This window comes from Zootermopsis nevadensis, unplaced genomic scaffold (genome assembly GCF_977971745.1).
Source record: "Zootermopsis nevadensis isolate Lab colony 2312 unplaced genomic scaffold, Znev_1.0 Znev_ptg000004l, whole genome shotgun sequence".
Classification (NCBI taxonomy): Eukaryota; Metazoa; Arthropoda; class Insecta; order Blattodea; family Termopsidae; genus Zootermopsis; species Zootermopsis nevadensis.
The window spans coordinates 447,115-465,973 of record NW_028259136.1 but is presented as its reverse complement, the minus strand read 5'-3'; the positions used below and the strand labels follow the sequence as shown (position 1 = coordinate 465,973).

The 18,859-nt window shown below is 39.9% G+C and overlaps 1 protein-coding gene and 1 long non-coding RNA gene across 8 annotated transcripts in view; one reads left to right on the top strand and one right to left on the bottom strand.

Moving 5' to 3' along the window:
- The window catches only part of LOC110837561 (uncharacterized), a 38,904-nt gene that overhangs the window by 8,541 nt on the left and 11,504 nt on the right, over window positions 1-18,859 (bottom strand). For all 7 annotated transcript variants that reach the window (XM_022079809.2, XM_022079813.2, XM_022079810.2 and 4 more), the window contains exons 4-9: window positions 14,858-15,024; window positions 13,665-13,953; window positions 12,024-12,638; window positions 8,003-11,482; window positions 1,949-4,831; window positions 1,080-1,248 (exon numbers count right to left, since the gene is read on the bottom strand). In XM_022079809.2, coding sequence (XP_021935501.1) covers window positions 1,080-1,248; window positions 1,949-4,831; window positions 8,003-11,482; window positions 12,024-12,638; window positions 13,665-13,953; window positions 14,858-15,024 — 7,603 coding nt within the window. The remainder of the gene's footprint in view (window positions 1-1,079; window positions 1,249-1,948; window positions 4,832-8,002; window positions 11,483-12,023; window positions 12,639-13,664; window positions 13,954-14,857; window positions 15,025-18,859) is intronic.
- Window positions 1,142-6,185, top strand: LOC110837565 (uncharacterized). Its single transcript, XR_002545714.2, has 2 exons — window positions 1,142-1,281; window positions 4,557-6,185. It is a non-coding gene; the product is annotated as an uncharacterized LOC110837565 (long non-coding RNA).

Genomic DNA, 18,859 nt, shown 5'->3' with positions numbered 1-18,859 from the left:
TACATGTATGACAGGTCTTCTGTGCTAGAAACTTTTTACATTTATAAAGAAATGAAGGCTTCTATAAAAATTTAACATAAGGCACAACACTTCTTCAGCAGAGTCTATGATTTCTGTATGAAACAGTCTTTGATTTGACTGCCTTCTCCAAGAGAAACAAACAATTCTTTGTTCTATGAAGTTCAGCTCAAAACAAAATAACTCTCTTACTACAGTTTGGAATCACACTAAAGAAATGTGTACAGTGTAAAATAAAATGATTTATTTAATTAGTTATATAAATTTTGTAACAACAAATTTTTCATGGCCTTTTCCCACATAAAACTGTTATTTTACAAAGACATATTTGATATAATGGATCCATACTGTTTGTCATTTACATAACATCCAAACTTGCCTTTGCAGGGATAAAAAAGTGTTACAAGAACAAACTACGCAATATAAAATCAGCACACAGTGGACAGAATGAAACCAGCAAGAATAAACAGTGAAAAACAAGGTATTTATAATATCAAAGGATATAAAATATAAGACTGTGTAGTAAATATGCTCAAATGCCTGATGTAATAGCTCTATCATCATAATTGTGTAGTTAACTAGATACATATCAGGTCAATGCAAACCAGAGGCAGGATCTAATATATACAGGTATGATAAAAGTGTTATGCTAAAAATTTTACAGTTTAAAAAATGACATCTATTAAAAACTGAACATAATGCACAATTAATTACACTGTTTCTTTCTGTCCAGACAATATACATTACTTACGCAGAATCTATGACTTTTGTATGAAAGTCTTTTATTATACGAGTTCCTTGCATGATGTAGTTTCATCTTTAACCTCATATAGTCTTCACTCTTGCCCAAAACAATATAACTCTCTTATCTTTTATATTTCAGGCATAATAAAACATGTTCCATTCACATTCAACACCACATACTATACAAAGTTCACATGCACAACCATAAATTTGATAACAAAATCTTGTTTGATTTCTTTACATGGAAAATTCAGAATTCTTCTTAAAACCAGAGTTTTGCACTCTACACCAAAAATTAAGATTTGTACATATCTTACTTTGCAGATTCTTCGTCTCTAGGACGGCTGCTTGGTCTGCTCTTTGGTCTAGGAGAGGAACGCCCATCTGAGCCACCTCCAGGAGTTCCCCGCCCCTTTCCAGCTATTTCAATCAGTGGCTCATCATCTGAAGAATCTACGTCTACTAATGTACTGGCTGTTGCTATACCTGCAAAGAAATGGAACCAGTCAGATGAGAAATGTATATAATTTGTAGGAGATAATGAAAGGAACAGAAAATACAGTAAAACCGAATACAAAAATGGGTGATGGAGAACAGCATATGTGAATGTGCGCGCGCGCACACACACTCACAGTCATCTAATAATCTTTGCACTCATCTTCCATATCTCCAGGTGTTTCATTAGGATGTGAAGTACCTCACCCACCAGGGAATATGGGCTAATGCTACTCTATTTTATTCTTAGTATTTTGATGATGGTTTGAACTCTAATGATGCTGTGCAAGAGGTCTAGCTGTAAGGAACTAACATTTCAAAATTATACTACAGTCAATAAGGAAGCTGAAAACATTTGGCATGCCCCTAAGTAAAGTCATGGATGTCACTAAAGACTACAAGTGGAATGAAGTCTGCCCTTGTAATATAGGTTCATATTGTGGATATAAAAATGTTGTGTTCTCCAAAGAAATTCAAGATACAATGCTGTCACTGACATGGAGAAAGAATAACAGGGAGGGAGTACAGCTTGCAGAGGAAACACTGCCAAATCTTGTGGCAGTGTTCAAATATTATTGTGTCACTTCTGTATACCCTAAAATGTTCTTCTGCACAAACAAACTTCACCTGACCCCCCCCACCAACACACACACACATTGAAACAATGTCAAATTCTTAAAGTGTTACTTACCTCTCCGATTCTTCAAAGCAGCAACAGTCTTAGTACCCTTCTGGTCAGGATGATTAGGATTCCCTCCTATTCTCTTGGTAGGAGCATCTTCCAGTCCCATGCAAGCTTTGATCAGTTCTGCTGCATTCTCAGAGCACTTCCTCTTATTTGGCCTCTGTTCTTCTACAGCAACTATACTGGAAGCAACACTGCTCTCAGATTCTTGCCGCTTTCTTTTGCTTATATTTGTAGAACTACTTCCTCTGGACAATTGTGTTCCTAAATTTGTGGGACTTGGTTTGGATGTACTGCGAGGAGATCCTGAATGCTCTTCCTTTGAAGTTGGACCTGCTGGGCTTGATTTTGGGGTATTCTTCTGGTCAGGGCTATGAGTATGACTAAGGCTTCTCTGACTCGATCTTGTACTCCTGGTGCTTAGTGAACTGATTCGACGGGCCTCGGTGTCTGATGGAATTTCAATCAGTAACTGTTCTAGCAAGGACTTAGGACCAGAAGAATGGTGCTGAGATTTGTTGCTACGGGCTACATAGGTATGATCATCACCACCACCCAATCCCTCTAGAAAGTGTCCAGATGACATATCACTTCCACCACCACCAGCCACCTCAATGCAAAGCGAGTCGTCTGCTTCCAGCCTGCCCTCAAGTAAATCCTGCTTGCGTTTTCTTTTTCGCCTACTGCTGCTACTACTACAATTAATACCCTCATCTTTCCTGTTGACACTCTGTGATAGAGTCAGATCAATTTCATCATCATCCAAAGCTGCAGGAGAAGGTGTATCTTCTCGGTGTTTTTCAGGGTTGGAGTAAGTATAAAGAGGTGGAGTGATGCGTATTGGTTGAGGATCTTCTAATGTTGGTGAGCCTGGACACTTATCTCTGTCTTCAACAGAGTGCCTATCTTCTGAAGTGGAAATAGCATTTGGCTTCTCGCTTTCCCCAACAGTAGTTATATTTGTAGGCAAGGTGGTACACGTTATGGATGTAGCAGATAAAGGTAAAGACTGGCCAATATCACCAGTAACTGAGTTAACTGATGTGGTTAAGATATTTGAAGCAGATGAAACCATAACTACACCACCAATTGCTGGAACTGCTGATGTGCCAGAACAGGATGAAGAACCCACTTTTGACACCAGAACTTTAACAGGAGATGAAGATGAATTTGTATCAGAAGAAGATGGAACAGTGACAAGTTTTATGGGAACTACTTTGGTTGCTGAAGATGTACCAGATGCATTGGATGAACTAATTGATGACAATGAAGTTATGCTGACAGAGGTATTGCTACGTCCCAGACCTGAATCTCCACTGGCAGAAATTTGTAATTGTTGTGTATCACCATGGTCAATGTTTTCTCTACTGAACACAGCATCTCGTTCAGCATAGGATGTTAAATGTTCACTGGTATTATTACTATTGAATGACAAGTGAGTACAATTTCCATTCACTGACTTACCATCTTTCTCTTTATCATCAGAATTACAATTTCCATTACTACCAGATCCATGTGAGATAACTCGATTCTTCTTTTGTGTACCCACAGCATTAACAACAGAACTATTACTTTCTAAACTGCCATTACCCTCAATCTTCTTCTCATCCAAAGAATCTGATTCTGAAGAGTTTTCTGGTGGTGTATCATTTTTTTCTATGGATGGGTTTGTAATATCACCAGATGCTTTTAAAGTTGAATTTGCAGAAGGTACTGATGTCAATGTTGAAGGCACTGCACTAAGATTTTTATTAGAATCTGCAGACTGGCAGCATTCATTGTCCTTTTCTTCCTTACGGCACGGACTTTCACCTTGATTAGGAGACTTTTCTGAAAGTGCATCCATTGATTCAATACCAGAATCCTCCCCTTGGGTGTTGCCCTGTTCTCCTGCCCCAACCCCAGAAGGACTTTCAGCACCACCTCCACCCCCACCAGCTCCACTGCCAACACCCTGGTTTTCAGCCTGGTTTCTCCCTGTAACTACAGTTTCACCAACTGATGTAGCCAAAAAATCACCAGAACCTACATCTTTTTCCTTTTTCTCTGTTAATCTTGTAGTAATTTGATCCAAATCACTACAATGTTTCTTTCGTGGAGGTGGATCATCCTCCAGCAATCTCTGCTTCACCTTTGCTTCTGACACATCCAAGTCTCCTACAGGGAGAGATGTGGGTGGGGAAGACTTAGCCAGTGTATGATGTTCAATAGACTTTGGATGAGGCTCTGAATGTTTAGGAACATCGGAAGCTGTCGCTGCCATAGCAATGGTCTGAACCCTGGCAACAGTGACTACATTTCTTGAAACTTTACACTGTTCTGTACTTTCTAATTTCCTCTTAACTGTTGTACTATGGTTTGGAAAATCTCTATGCTGAGAATGCTGCTGTTTCTTGGTAACACAGTTTTCTGTTGCAACAGTCTTATAGGCCTCAACTGACCGGGGAATCCTGTTCACACTTGCTGGGAGATTTATCTTGCTACGGTGAATAGATGACACATCATTTGCCAGTCTGTTTACAACTGATGTCCTATTAACTTGTGTTCCTATCTTACTCTGCTGTAAATCAACAGCCTTTCTTGATGCTCCTTTATTCTTTTCTATGGTGTGCAGAGATGAAGAACTATGCTGCTTTCCAGTAGCAACCCATGAGGAAGATGAAATGCTTGGGATAGATGCAACAGTGGATGATGGCACTGAATGAGAAACTGACTGCTGTTTTAGTGCACTAGCTGTCAGTCCACCATGGACATTGATGTATGACTCCTGAGAATGTCCACTGTGAGAGTCCAAGATTGCAGCTGTGTTACTAGATACCATCTGGGAATTCCCTCCCATTATAATGGGATGAGACTTTATTTTCACAGCTGATAATCCACCCTGAGAATCTGAAAATAATGCATGAACACATAGTAAGGCATGGTACTCATATTTATTCATGTACAGTTTATCTAATGATACTCCAAACAGCTCAGATTGTATAATGTCAGCCATTACATCATTATCATTAAACATGCTATATAAAAATATAACTTTTATAAACTTTACTCAAATTTGCATAAAGTTCATACACATGCACCAATCTGCACTTGTAACAAAGAACAGCATATTCTGAACTGAAAATGTACCTTAAAATACAAATATTTTTGTATCCAATTCATCTATTAAGAGAAAATCTAATTTAGCAAACACACGATGTCCCATAACTGCATGCCGAAAAGTGTACAGTGTTATACTATGCCAAAAACTGAAATGAACAACACTTATGCATATGGGGCCTAAAGAGCTTAGTTATCAAGATACACTAAATATCTATCTTAAGAACCTGTGTCATGCACAAAGAAATGGTGATTCAAACTTCATTTCAAGGTTTTTTCTGCAGAAAAAGACTTTGAGCAGGAACTTAACTGTAAACTACAACAATTCCCAAACATGGTCACAGGATAACCCTAATTCAATATGAGGATATACATTTCAATAGATGTCTGGTGTTGTACTGTGCATTTTTCACTTTGTCTTTCAAGGTACTACAAGGCTTACAGGCCTTTCTAACCATGAGGCACAATCAAAACCAAGATTTAACATATAAAGACGAACACATTGGAGGAGATATGTACAGCATGCAGTAGCAGAAATGAGAACCATGCTGGAAGTACTGTACAGTAGGAGTACTCAACCTGTGGCCTGCCAATGTGTTTTCTGCAGCCCACATAGATTTTTGTAATATTCTGTAACTTTGTATGATTAAAATACTTCAGTGATTTTTTAAACACTCTGGTAATGTGATCAATATTTGGCTGTAACTATCACTGTAGTAACTGTTCAGATTATTTAATATTATAAAATCAAGAACTGGGACACGTCTTCCTGGTTAACAGATGGAATTAAAACCCAACACTGAAAGATGAACAAAGTGAAGTATTTTAAAATTCCTCACTAGTAACTGATTTTGTGAACCCATGAAGCTGAAGCTCATCTATGGTTACCCTTTCTTTATGACCAGTTGCAAGCTGTAAAACATATCAAATCTTGATAACAGAGTCCACTAGGCCCTATATGCATGACAGCTTTTCCATTCAGTTCTCAGCACAGAGTAACAAACTTTTTGATGTGCAATTAAATGAAACCCATATATTTGTCCAGTACATAAAAATGTAACAAGATATAATGCATTTTCATGTTTGCAAAACAAGGTTGTATTGATGTGATGGGAATAAATTTTGATGTATTACACAAGTGAAATGGAAGTTCATTCATTCTTTTGGTCATCCATAAATTCAAATACCTGAACAACAACCCTATTAAATTTGAAAGTTTAATCCACAGGATTCCTAAAGCTTCTCCTGTCATTTATATGGGTAAAATACTTCATTACTTCACACACACACACACACAGTCAAATGAACCAAATAAAATATCTTAAATTTACAAATGAATGATACATGAATCAATGTTCTACGATTAACACACAATATTAAATATGTAAAAAAGAATGGTGAAATAAATACTACAGACTGTTACATTTACGTATCAGTAAGTTGGTTTAGTCATGATAAACATGAATTCTAAAAAGTACATCTTGTGTAACAGTTACACGTAAAGGGAAACACAAACTTCATGCTTCTAAAAAGAGAAGCAATTATGATATACACATAACATTACTATACTCCATTTCTACCATCATTAATATAATAATTAATATAATCATAACTTGACAGTTGTATTGCAAATCATTCTATGTGAAGATTATAAGATTTGTAAAATTTTCAACTGTCATTGTGAAAGGGCATAATGTCACAGTAACACACCTTCGATTTTGTGCATCGGAACAGCTATGGGAATGCAAGGTATAACCAGGCAAACAGTGACTTCAGCAGCACAGAGTATAAACTGCTAATGTTTAATGATAAATGGGACTCCCTGTATTTGAAAGCTAACTGTCAAGAAAAATATGTAGACCTGAGAGGGAAGATAAAAAAAAGATAAACCTGTCCTACTATATGCCATGTAGGCGCTTAGTGGTAGAGAAAGTACAGGTCCTACTCATTCTTAATCTCGGCACTAAGTGGGGGAGAGTGGTTACCGTCACGCCCCAGCCAAGCTTTACCCCTTGGAAAAGACCCTGGTACCCACTGGATAGGAGGCTGGGTGGCCGCCCTTGATGCAGAGGCTAGAGGAAAAATCTTCTGCCCCTGTCAGGGATCAAACCCCGGTTGTCCAGTCTGTAGCCAGTCACTATACTGACTGAGCTACCCCAGCTCCCTGAGAGGGAAGAACAAAGTATAAAGAAAGTGAAGGTGAAAGTTATACTGTGATACTGTTTGAAATACTGAGGCAGAGATGGAAATATTAAATGGCTCTTATGGAAATAAGCTGCAGTGGAATGGAATGAGAACAGGTCCAAAAGGAGGATATTAAGATGACTGGATTTTAGTATACCAGATAACGAGTGAATTTGGATGTTTTAACACACAAATCTCACATAATACACAAAAAATAAAACCCTTAATTTTAGGAATTACAATACATGAAAATCTAACACTACTTACAAAGTGTTTTGTGAACTGCCACAAAACCACACATCCTGTTGCAGTCCAAGGCATGTGTGCATTAACAGATTTGATCTACCCGAGCTAATTACCAACCATTATCCCAATGCCAGTCTCTACAATTTTTTTAATAGTTACTACCATCGTGCTAAAGAAGTGCTTTATGAATGAAAGAACAGCTCTGGGGCCCACCCAGCCTCCCATCCAATACATACTGGGGTACTTCCCAGGGGTAAAGTGTGCCCAGGGTGTGCTAATGACCACTCACCCTTATCTAGTGCTGAGGTTAAGAATGAGCAAAAGCTATATACCACTGCCCCCCCCCCCCCCAAGGGCCTACATGGAATATAGTGGGAAAGCATTTTTAACCAATATCAAGCTTCATCATATGTTCAGCAGTTCCAGAATAGTTTTATGCAGCCAGACAGACATGTTAAATTAACAGGCACAGTATTGCAAATTTTATTTGAAGACAAACCTAAAAACATCAATGACTTACAATTTTCATACCTGTAAAACCTGTTGTAAGATCCTTGTTGTCCTCTGAGCTTTGCCTCCTTCTTTTTTCATCAGAAGCACTGTTCCTTGCACCATTCTCACCCCTGCCATCACTCTCACTACCTCTTCTAACCATAGCAGTCTGAGAGACACCCACTTTACAACTTGTCCCTCCACTCTTCTGTAAAGAATCCACCCTTTCAGACTGCGACTTGCTACGTCGATTCAGTGATGGCGATGGGGACCGCGACACTTTCCCACTCAGAGTGGCACTATTAGAGATGTTTGGGCTTGATTCACTTTTCCTCCACCTGGCAGAATTATCTGACAAACTATCACGAACCTGATTGTCTACTAGCCCACCACCAGATAACAAATTCTGCTCTCGCAAATAAGAACTTTCACTTCCTGAATTACATGAAGATGATTTCTTTCTAGAGTCCCTTCGCTTTGTTTTAATGCCTACACTCATGCTCGACACCTTGTGTTCTGATACCGATGGAGTTGCCTTTGAGCAACCAGTTCTCTCCTTCTCCATTTGCTGGCATAATAGTGTGAACTCTGGATCCCCCACTGCAGTAGGACAACTTTTTCCTGAAACCGTTGTACTAACGCTAGCTGGTATTTTCCCCCCGCGCTGCTGAGATGATACTCCTGATCCTAACCCTGTGACCTCACCTGGTTCGTTCCTCATACGAGACTTCAATGGAACATCATCCAAGTCACGGTCATGATCACGTTCACCACCTCGTTTATCAGAAGTTTTCAGTTTTGTTCTAACCTTAGGAACAATATCTGATCCCACCGTCCGTTCATTTGGCATCAAAGCACTCAAGTGCTGCTGTCTCTTTACAGATGATGAATCACTTGCACTGCATTTTAGAAGTGTTTTTGTTGAAATTTTACCACTTGAGGAGATGGATTTCCCTGTTGTGGGCAATGACGTTGTATAAACACTTGAAGGAGGTTTCTTTATTCTAACAACTGCTCCTGCCCCTCCTTCCCCCACTGTACCCTCTGTTCCACCAGTTCCCACCAAATTTGCACTGTCACGAATTTTTGAAGAACGATTAATTTTTCCTGAAGATGATGATCTTTTGCTGGTGGAAGATGGCACTCCAGACTTACTTACATTGCTGCTGCTACTACTACTATTACCACCACTATTACTACCAAATATATCCTTGTTATGCTGCCACTTCTTACTGCTGTCCTTATGAGAACTCACAACAACAGCTGCGTTCCGGCCACGAAGTGAAATGTGTAGAGGTGGAACTCGAGGCTCTTCCCCAGTCTGACCTGGTGTACTCGCTCCAACACAGCTACCAACACTAGAGGGGCCTGTTGTACCAGCCTGTCCACCTGCAGACCCACCAAACAGCCGTCCACTGGCAACGGAACTTGAGCGCCCATCAGTTTTCCTGGCAGCGGGAACATTTACAAAGGAGACATCAACTTTGTAAGCTGAGGTCACAGGTTCACTCTTTTCAAGCTTCAGCCGCAGTTTGATCTTTTCTCCTGGGCCTCCTGATTGAGCAGGAACCTGTTGCGGAGGACTGCAAGGTTTCCTAGGCCTATGATGATGGTGTCTAACAGTTGAAGAAGATGCATCACTGCCAGTTGACCTCACAGTTGCCTCAGAATCAGACTGATCTGTTGTGGTAGTTGTATCAGCTCTCCTGGATACAGTACCTGTGCTGCTGACATCATCGTCGTCATCAGAGAACAAAGAGTTGTTAGATCGATCATTCAGAGGAGAAGGAAAGTAAAAGAAAGGATCATCCAAAGCTGAATCATGGGCTTTGGAGTTTCCCCCCATTCCTGAATTGGAGGGGTTCTCTGGTTCACTTTCAGAACTGCTGTCCTCACTTGGCATTGGCTCCAAGTGACCTGTTAACGGATTAATAAGGAACTGGCGACGTTTGCCACGGGAAGTTAGAGGTGGAGGTGAGGCAGGAGGACTGGGAATAGGTTCTGTTGTTATTGCCACTGGCTGACTAGTATTTTTGAGGGCCTCCCCCATTTCTCTGCAACCCTGTTGATCCTGTGAGGATTGTTGTGGTTGATGTGGAGTTATGTAATGGTGCTGAAACAATGTTCTCTGTTGCTGGATCATGCTAGCATTATTTTGAGTCTGCTGTTGCTGTGATGGTTGCTGTGTTGATGAATGATTTGCGATGACAAAATTCTGTTGTGGCTGGCTAACTCTGGCTGGCTGCCAACCCCCTACAGAAGTATTCTGACCAGCTCCAACTGTTGCTGATGAAGTTAGCATTGTACCTGGTTGAAGACGCACAGACTGTTGTGGTACGGGTTTGCCCGAAGTATTTGTGACCAGAGTTGAAGAATTACCTACACGAGCATCTCCATATTGCCGTGAATAGTCACTGGTGTTAAGGCCATAAGCTAGAGATTTCACTTGTGGCTGCTGCTGAGTCTGTTGCTGGATTGTTACTGGATCCTTTGATGGTGGTTGATGCAAAGTTCTTTGTTGAAGTTGTTGGTGTAGCCTTGCTTGTTGATGCTGCTGCTGCTGTTGTATGCGAGGGTATGGCGGTGGGTTTGAGGTGGATTGGATTCCAGGACCTTGTGTAAAATGTGGAGTTTGCTGACGTGTCAGTACAGCATTGCCATTATTCCGAGATGTCATGACTGTACCAACACCAGCTGCCATGGGTGTTGCTGAAGGCTGAAGCCTCTCAAGCGGGGAGAGTCTTTGTTGCTGTTGTAACCTAACAGAGGCTGCTGGAGACTGAACTACCTGTTGTGTCTGATGGTGTGTTACAGCCTGTGCAAGCTGCTGAGTTTGATGATGATGTGATAATGATCCTGCTTGCATCTGATGACCTCTTGATGTGGATGCAAAAGCAGATTGTTCTTGTGGAGTTCCTGAAGAATACAGCTTCTGCTGAAGAGCTGACGTAGATGGATGATGTCTGGGATGAGGTGAAGGGACTGTTGAGATTATCTGATGATTTGAAAGAGCAGGGACAGATGAAGAAGCTGCAATGGCAATGGAGTTTGATACAAGCTGTTGTCCTGGAACTCCAGAAGACTGCTGACTTGTAACACTTGTTTCAGAAATTCCAAGAGCCTGCTGTGGGTTATGCAAAGTCCGATGATGCAAGCCTGGAGAATCAGTACGAACAGATGGTGGAGAAGGTGTAGATGAAGTGGAGGAACTTCCAACTTGATAAGATGATACACCTACTGCACTCACAAAGGCAGACTGCTGGTGGGAAGTGTGGTGGTGCAACTGCTGAAGCTTGCATGCTGTAGAAGTAAGGTCTGTATGCTGCTGAAGTGTAATAGCACCCACTGGTGTTGAAGGTTCACCTGGTCTTCGTCGCATCGGAACTTTCTTCAGCTGCTGCTGCTGCTGTTGCTGCTGCATTGACTGGGGTTGTGGAACTCTGATCCTGCCAACTACTGCTGATTTATCTCCCATATTTGAGATGCTCCCTGGTGGAGGAGGTAGCATTTTGTTTGCTCCTGCACAGCAGATCAATAATTTTGTAACAACATGAAAACATGACGTGTAATTACTATTATCTGTCAAACATTCTTATTACGACCCAACCAAACAGCATGTGTGGGAGATTCATAAGTTGTATCAAAGTTACACTACCACGTTTGTTTGCAAGGTACAAGGGATTTGTTTGGGGGGGGGGGGGGGGGGGGGGGTAAGTTGTGAATGACAAATAAGTAGGAAAACCAAAAATGCTCACAGATTTATGCATTCACATGAACACAAAACTAGATAGTTTTAACAATTACTTTGCCAAAAATTAAACAGTTGCTCAGCTGGTCAAAAAATTCTCAGATTTTTAGGGAACCCAAAGGATCATCACTGTGCTACCAAGAGACCACCAGTCCATATTCTTGCACTATATTTAAGATCCAATTTAACATTATCCTCCCATCTATGCCTTGACTTCATTAGCAGCCGATTCCACTTAGATTTTTGAACTAAAATTTCTTTATGTATTCCTCACCCCCTCCATGCTGTAATTCGTCAAGAATTGTGTCATACCTGAGCTTGTTGCAGGTGGAGATACACCTGTGGATCCATCATTCTGCAGCAAATTTACAAGCAATGGACTTGACAATGCCACATTATTGGCACCACCAACAGTCCTAGGGCCGACTACACCAGACTGCTGTGATGGCGGTTTATTTGCTGGACTATAAGGCTGGCCAGCCTGAGGTTTACAAGGCTGTACTGCTGTTGGTGGTTGTAAGGCATTTCCACTAACACTTCCACTAGAAATTGGAGTGGGTGTAGGGGAAGGGCCAGGGTATGGAGGGGGAGGTGGTGCTGCAAAACTATGATGGTTAAAATTCCCTGCAACTGTTGTCCCAGGTGTAGAATTATGATGATGGTGATTTGGCTCTGATGCCCTGCTCTGCATGGCATGTGCTGCATGATTCATACTTGCATAAGGGAAAGGTGCATGATAATGATGTGTGGAACCCCGAGAAGTTGAGGGCATCACAACAGGTTGTCCTGTGGATGAAATCACATTAGGGCTAGGCACAGAATCTGAAGGGGGTTTAGGTGGTGGAAACGGAGGGATGGGATCACCATCTGTCGGAGCCACAACATTTGGGCTTCGGAACTGTTCTGTGGAAGCTGCAACTCCTCCAACTGTAAGAAAATTGTAATGAAAAGTTAACATGATACAAGTAGGATCTGAGGTTGATACAACTTTGTGAAATAAAATGAATTACTTTTAAACAAACTAAACCTAAAGTTAAATAAAAAGTTACCTAATCCCATGACTCATGATAATGAACTTTCCTCTAATATAGCAGGATTTTATTGACCACCTGACTGCCAAGCCTGGGAAGAATAACATAGTCACAACAGCCTCAAACTGAAACCTATCTTAATCTTAATGATATTCGTTCTAAATTCTGCTCAACATTTCTGTAATTCAAACTTGATGCATGATCAGACACCACTATACATGTTAGACTGTTCTTCCAATGACATAATAGTAGTTGCCAGATATCTTGTGATCTGTGCTCCCTTGTTACAATGGATGTGGCACAGTCGGGTAAAGATTCAGGGTGAAGCACCTTCCCACCTTTGATGCTAGCCCCCCAACCCCAACAGCTCACAAGATGTCTGCAAACTACTATACCAAAGATGGCCACCACTTAAATATCAGTCACGAGTAGCTAACGCTCTTCTAAAAAGGTTTGATTCCCTGCATATGAAGTGTATGCAAATCGTGTTTATTTAAATACCACATGCCTCTAAATAAGACAAGACTCCAAAGAACTATGGTTTTTTTGGTGATATTACAGGAACTAAGGTCACAAACCCTAGAACTGTCCAGGGTTTGAGACTAGGTGAAGAAGTTGGGTTTGGGATGACAATGATAAAATATTTTTTTTTATGATATAACTAACTAACTAGATATTATGATATTCAATACATATATTAAATAATAAGGTCAGCTGCAAGTTTTCAGGCAATGAAGTAGTTGGTGAGTAAGTCTTATTCAGAGATGGTATCTGGATAAATATGTTATTGTTCAACAATATCTCAAATTAAACAAAAATTCAGCACTAAATATTAATTATACATGTTTCAAAGCCATTTTCTCTATTCCCACTAATCTTTACTTAACCGATCATTCAAAGCCCTATAATGTTTTAAACATACCTCCCACAGATGCTGCTGCTACAGACTGAGCCAAAATGTTTGCTAGACCAGCCACAGTACTACTTGCTTGGCTTGGGCCTGCAATACTTGCACCATCCTGGGTCACAGCTGCATTGCTTGTTGAGGGGACAGAATTCCCAGACACACTTCCTGCAGCAATGGTAGTGGTTCCAGAGACAGATGATGAACCTCCACTTCCATCACTTCCATGAGGTCCTGAATTGGCTGTTCTTAAAACAATCTCCTGTGCCTCCCCTCCAAAACGACCAGCAATGCGTAGTGAAATAACCTGAAAAACGTTTTTAAGGTCTTTAATTAAAATACAAATGCGAAGGTAAAGGTTCTTTAACATGAGGCCCAAGTGTGATCTTCCAAAGCACACAATATTCATCACGTCAATTTCTAACCTCAACACCATAAGAATTATGACATATTAGCTCTGTTATTGCCTCTAGATCTTCAAAATGTGAATGCTCTCTTATAAATAGCATAAGCAGTTATGGGAGGTTTTTTGTTCTATCAAAATATGACTTCTAACTGATGTGAATAACAACAGTGAAGCAACAGTTGCCTGTGGCCAATGACCTTTGTGTGGGCAGCATGTCTCACTAGATGAAGACATCATCATGGAGAATTCTTCCACATGGTTTCATCACACAGGATGTCTGGCTGCAGATTCTCAAAAGTAATTACTGTACACAGAAATTATGGGTGTGTGTCTTAATATGATGTGCCTCTTAAAGTAGAACTGGAGTATGCTGATAGGTTTTAGTAAAATTCTCTAATATCGATACCACTACAAACAATTCAGCATTTCTGAAGTTGTTACAAGTAACAGAGACACACAGGCATGGTAAAGCTGATAAGTAACCTTTGGTTGTGAGTGTGAATAAAAACCAAAATATTTCATGGGTTATCTGAGTGGAGTGATTCTAACAGCAATAAAGATAGATATTACAATTCCAGTGCTCCAACCACAATGCATTCATTGAACCACTTTCCACCTTCAGTGATTAAAGCTAAAAATGTACAAATTACAAGAATCCATAAAAGAATTTTACACTTTACTAATTCATCTCCAGAGAAATCATTAAAGAAAGTTCGAAGAAATAATTACTAAAAACATGCCATTTCTTCACAGTTTTAATACTTCAACTAAGGTATAATCACACTTTCCATCTTTAAATTATTACCTGATCCCCTTCAACTTGCACTGAGAGAATACCAAGTTGTGTGAGGGCATGGTCACCTTGCTGTGCAAGCTGACGCAGTCTTAGTGCCGCTTCTCTTGGGATGGTGAAAGTCACCCGCACAGAATTCCATGGCTCTACCTTTGCAACACGCAGTGATTCACCATTACCTGAATATGAATACAAATATTCTCATTAAACCTGTAAAGTAGAACTGCCCCTATTACTAAGCACCAAAGCATCACACCACAAGAGATCTTTCCACCAGACCTATTAATTCATGTTCTAGCCACCCTTACACCCCTCTCTCTCTTTCTCACACACACAAAGCCTCCAAGGTCCAACAGATAGAAAGTGGATGGGCATCAGAACTGTCTGGACAGTGCTGGAGATATCCTTTAACCACAAATCAAATCTCAATCATGTGGTCTGTATCCAGCTACTTACTGACAGGGCTAGCCGAGCCCATTAATTTCATTTAAACCAGATAAAACTTGCCTCTGCATCCAGACCAGCACTGGGACCCACCCAGCCTCCTGTGTAATGAGTACTGGGGGGTCCTTTCCCTGAGGAAAAAGTGCAGCTGAGGCGTGATGCTGACTACTCACCCCTATCTAGAGCCAAGGTTGAGAATGACTAAGAGCTATACCTATTCTCCCCAGAACACCTACACAGCATGTAACAGGATGGGTTTAACAGATAAAATGTAGTGTTTGTGGTTATTCTGAAAGCTACTTTACCAAATGTTTTTAACATTTTCTATCCTTTCCACTTTTCTTAATACAAATACAGGTAACCCTCAATTTGCGCCGATTCAGAATAACGCCGATTTTGAAACCAGCAAGTCAAAAAGTGAAAAAAATATATTTTACTATTATTTATAATGTTTTGTACGGATTCTTATAATAAACCGTAATTCTTACATCGCTGATTTTGAATACAAATTATAAATACAGTCATCTCTTCAATTACGTATGTTTTGTTAACACGAATTTGCTCCAATGAGATCGATGAATCAGTAAAAGCTGTTTGTGAAATGCAAACTTTTGCATATGTGAGTTTGCTCTTATGCAATTTCATTCCTGGCACTTTAAACTTTCAAAGGACTAATTTAATCTCTGCGGAGGTACCAGGGTTATTTTTATTACGCGATTTTCTATAGGTCGGCGACTTACATGAATGCAACTATTGCATAACAGCAGAGATGACTGAACACATCAATTACATGAAAGAATCGCAGTCAATCGCGGGGACTAAGGAATTGCCAATTGTAAGTGTATAAAATATATTTTTTAAATTCCCTTTATTTTATTTACGTTATTCAGAGCTTTAAATGTAATGTCATTATACAGGGTGCGGCAGAATTGATTAGACGATTTGAAATTGGCGCCAAATGCATATGCCGGTAGATAGCGTGCTGATTATTGCGGCTGTGTCTAGAGCAGTTCAAAGCCTATTAGTCGCCATGGAGCGTTGGTCGTGATTTTCGTGTATTTGCTGTGGAAAGCTTTTTTTAGAAAATAATGATTCAGATGAAGCCCATTTTTATCTAAGCGGTTATGTTAATAAGCAGAATTTCAGGTACTGGGCAGAAGAAAACCAGTGCTTACTGCATCAATCACCTTTGCATAGCCAGAAGGTCACAGTATGGTGTGGATTCAGTTCATTTGGCATTTTAGGACCATACTTTTTTGAAGACAACAACAGACATGCAGTTACGGTAACTGCTGAGCGTTATGTGGCCATGCTAAATGAATTTCTTCTGCCAGAACTATGCTGACGCCACAATGATATACGCTTAGTATGGTTTCAACAAGATGGCGCGACATCTCACACGGCACAAATCTCAATGCAAACAGTTCGAGAAATGTTCCCAGGACGTGTCATCTCAAGATATGGTGATGTCGCTTGGCCTCCACGCTCGCCAGATTTATCCCCATGTGACTACTTCTTATGGGGATATTTAAAGCACAATTTCTACGAGAATCGACCTCACACCATTGACGAGTTGAAGGAAGCCATCAGGACTACCATTCTGCAAATTCCAGTGGAAATGCTGAAGAAGACAATGGACTCTCAGGCAACGTACAGAGGATTGTTTGCAGAACAATGGAGCTCATCTGACTGATGTTGTCTTTAAAAAGTAGTTATCACATGGCATGCTTTTCTACAGACTTCACAAATGTAAGTGTTTATTATTTTAACTGAAAATAAATTACCCATTTCACAAATTTAAATCATCTAATGTATTCTGCAGCACATGTATTACTCGTCAATGTTTGGGTGCTGGGAACGCATGTCACTGACTTCCCATTGATTCACATTATAAAAGAGTTTCAATTTACGCCGATTCGTCCAGGAACGCACCCCGGGTGTAAATCGAGGGATATCTGTACATTTTGTACTGGTACCAAATTGTAGCTCACCACTATCTTACACTGGCCCTGGGTATTCAAAAGTACTCCATCACATTTTGCTCTACACTCTTTTTGAAGTTATAATTCCACATCACCCTGATAAAACAATAGAATACACTAAAACTGCACTAAAACCTTTGCGTAAATTCTGTTGTGTGGTTAGTATGGTGGAGTGATACTGGCTTTCGTGTTTCTAGTGTTAGGTACTGAACATGTTTCTTTTCTATATATTTTCCCACATTTTCATTAAAAAATTCACATAAGACCTTTCATGCAGTACAAATTCTTAGCTGCAACATAACCACATTATGAACTAAAAGCATATAACAGATTTACATCATTCTACAAACAACGATGACCTTTCCCAAATATAGGTGGTAGAACCCCTACTTTTGGACTGAAATATAAAAATAAAAAAGTGCAACTCACACAAATAAGGTAGCAAGGTCTATCAATCAAAATTAAAGCATGTAAAGATAAGCAAGGTAAAATAATAGTAGACAAAAAGGAGATTTTTGATAGATGGGCTGAGCATTTTGAAGAACTGTTAAATAAAAATGATGTAAATTCTGCAATAAATAATGAAAATGTTAAACATCTAAGTGCACAGCCCTTGATAGAATATCCTACTATAGAGGAAATAGAAGATGTAATATTAAAATTAAAAAATATTAAGACTCTAGGCAAAGACTATTACCACTGAATTAATAAAACATGGATATCACATCTCATTAGGATGAATAATAAATTAATATAAATGATATGGGATGAAGAAAGAATGCCATCAGAATGGCAGGAGGGTTTGATATGTCCAATTTTTAAGAAAGGGGACAAGTTACTTATAAAATTGTCAAATATTATGCTTAAGAGACTTAATGTATAAATTGAAGAGATAGTAGAGGAATACCAATGCAGATTTCAACCAACTTGAAGCACCAGTAAGGAAATATTTGTGATGAGGCAAACAACAGAAAAATGCTATGAAAATAATACAGATTTGTACATGTTATTTGTTGATTTCTGGCAAGCTTTTGATAGCATATTATTTATTATTCAGGTTCTGTCTTATGACAGGTCCATTGCTCTGCCCAAACAGAGCTCTCCAGTTTTCCCTATTCTCGGCTTCTCGTTTTAATTCCTGGAACGTCATCTTCTTTCCTTGTTTAAGATCGTTGGTTAGCTGTATCAATCTTCTTCCTAGTCCTCTCTTTCCTTCAACCTGGCCTTCGGTGATATCACTCAGTAATCCATTCCTTCTCATAATATGTCCCAGCCAGTTAGCTTTCCTTCGTGTAATCGCCTGCAGAATGTTTCTTTGCTCGTTGACTCTCCTCAATACTTCTTCGTTGGTCACTCAATCCGTCCACCTGATCTTCTCTATTCTTCTCCAACACCACATTTCAAAACTCTCCAGGTATTTCTGTTCCTTCTTCCTGAGTGTCCAAGTCTCTGCTCCATACAGCGTGACACTCCATACGTAACACTTCACTAGTTTCTTCTTCATCTCCAAGCCCAACTTGCTAGTGAGAAGTATCCTCTTCTTGACGAAAGCTGCCTTGGCCATGGCTATCCTTGCTTTTACTTCCTT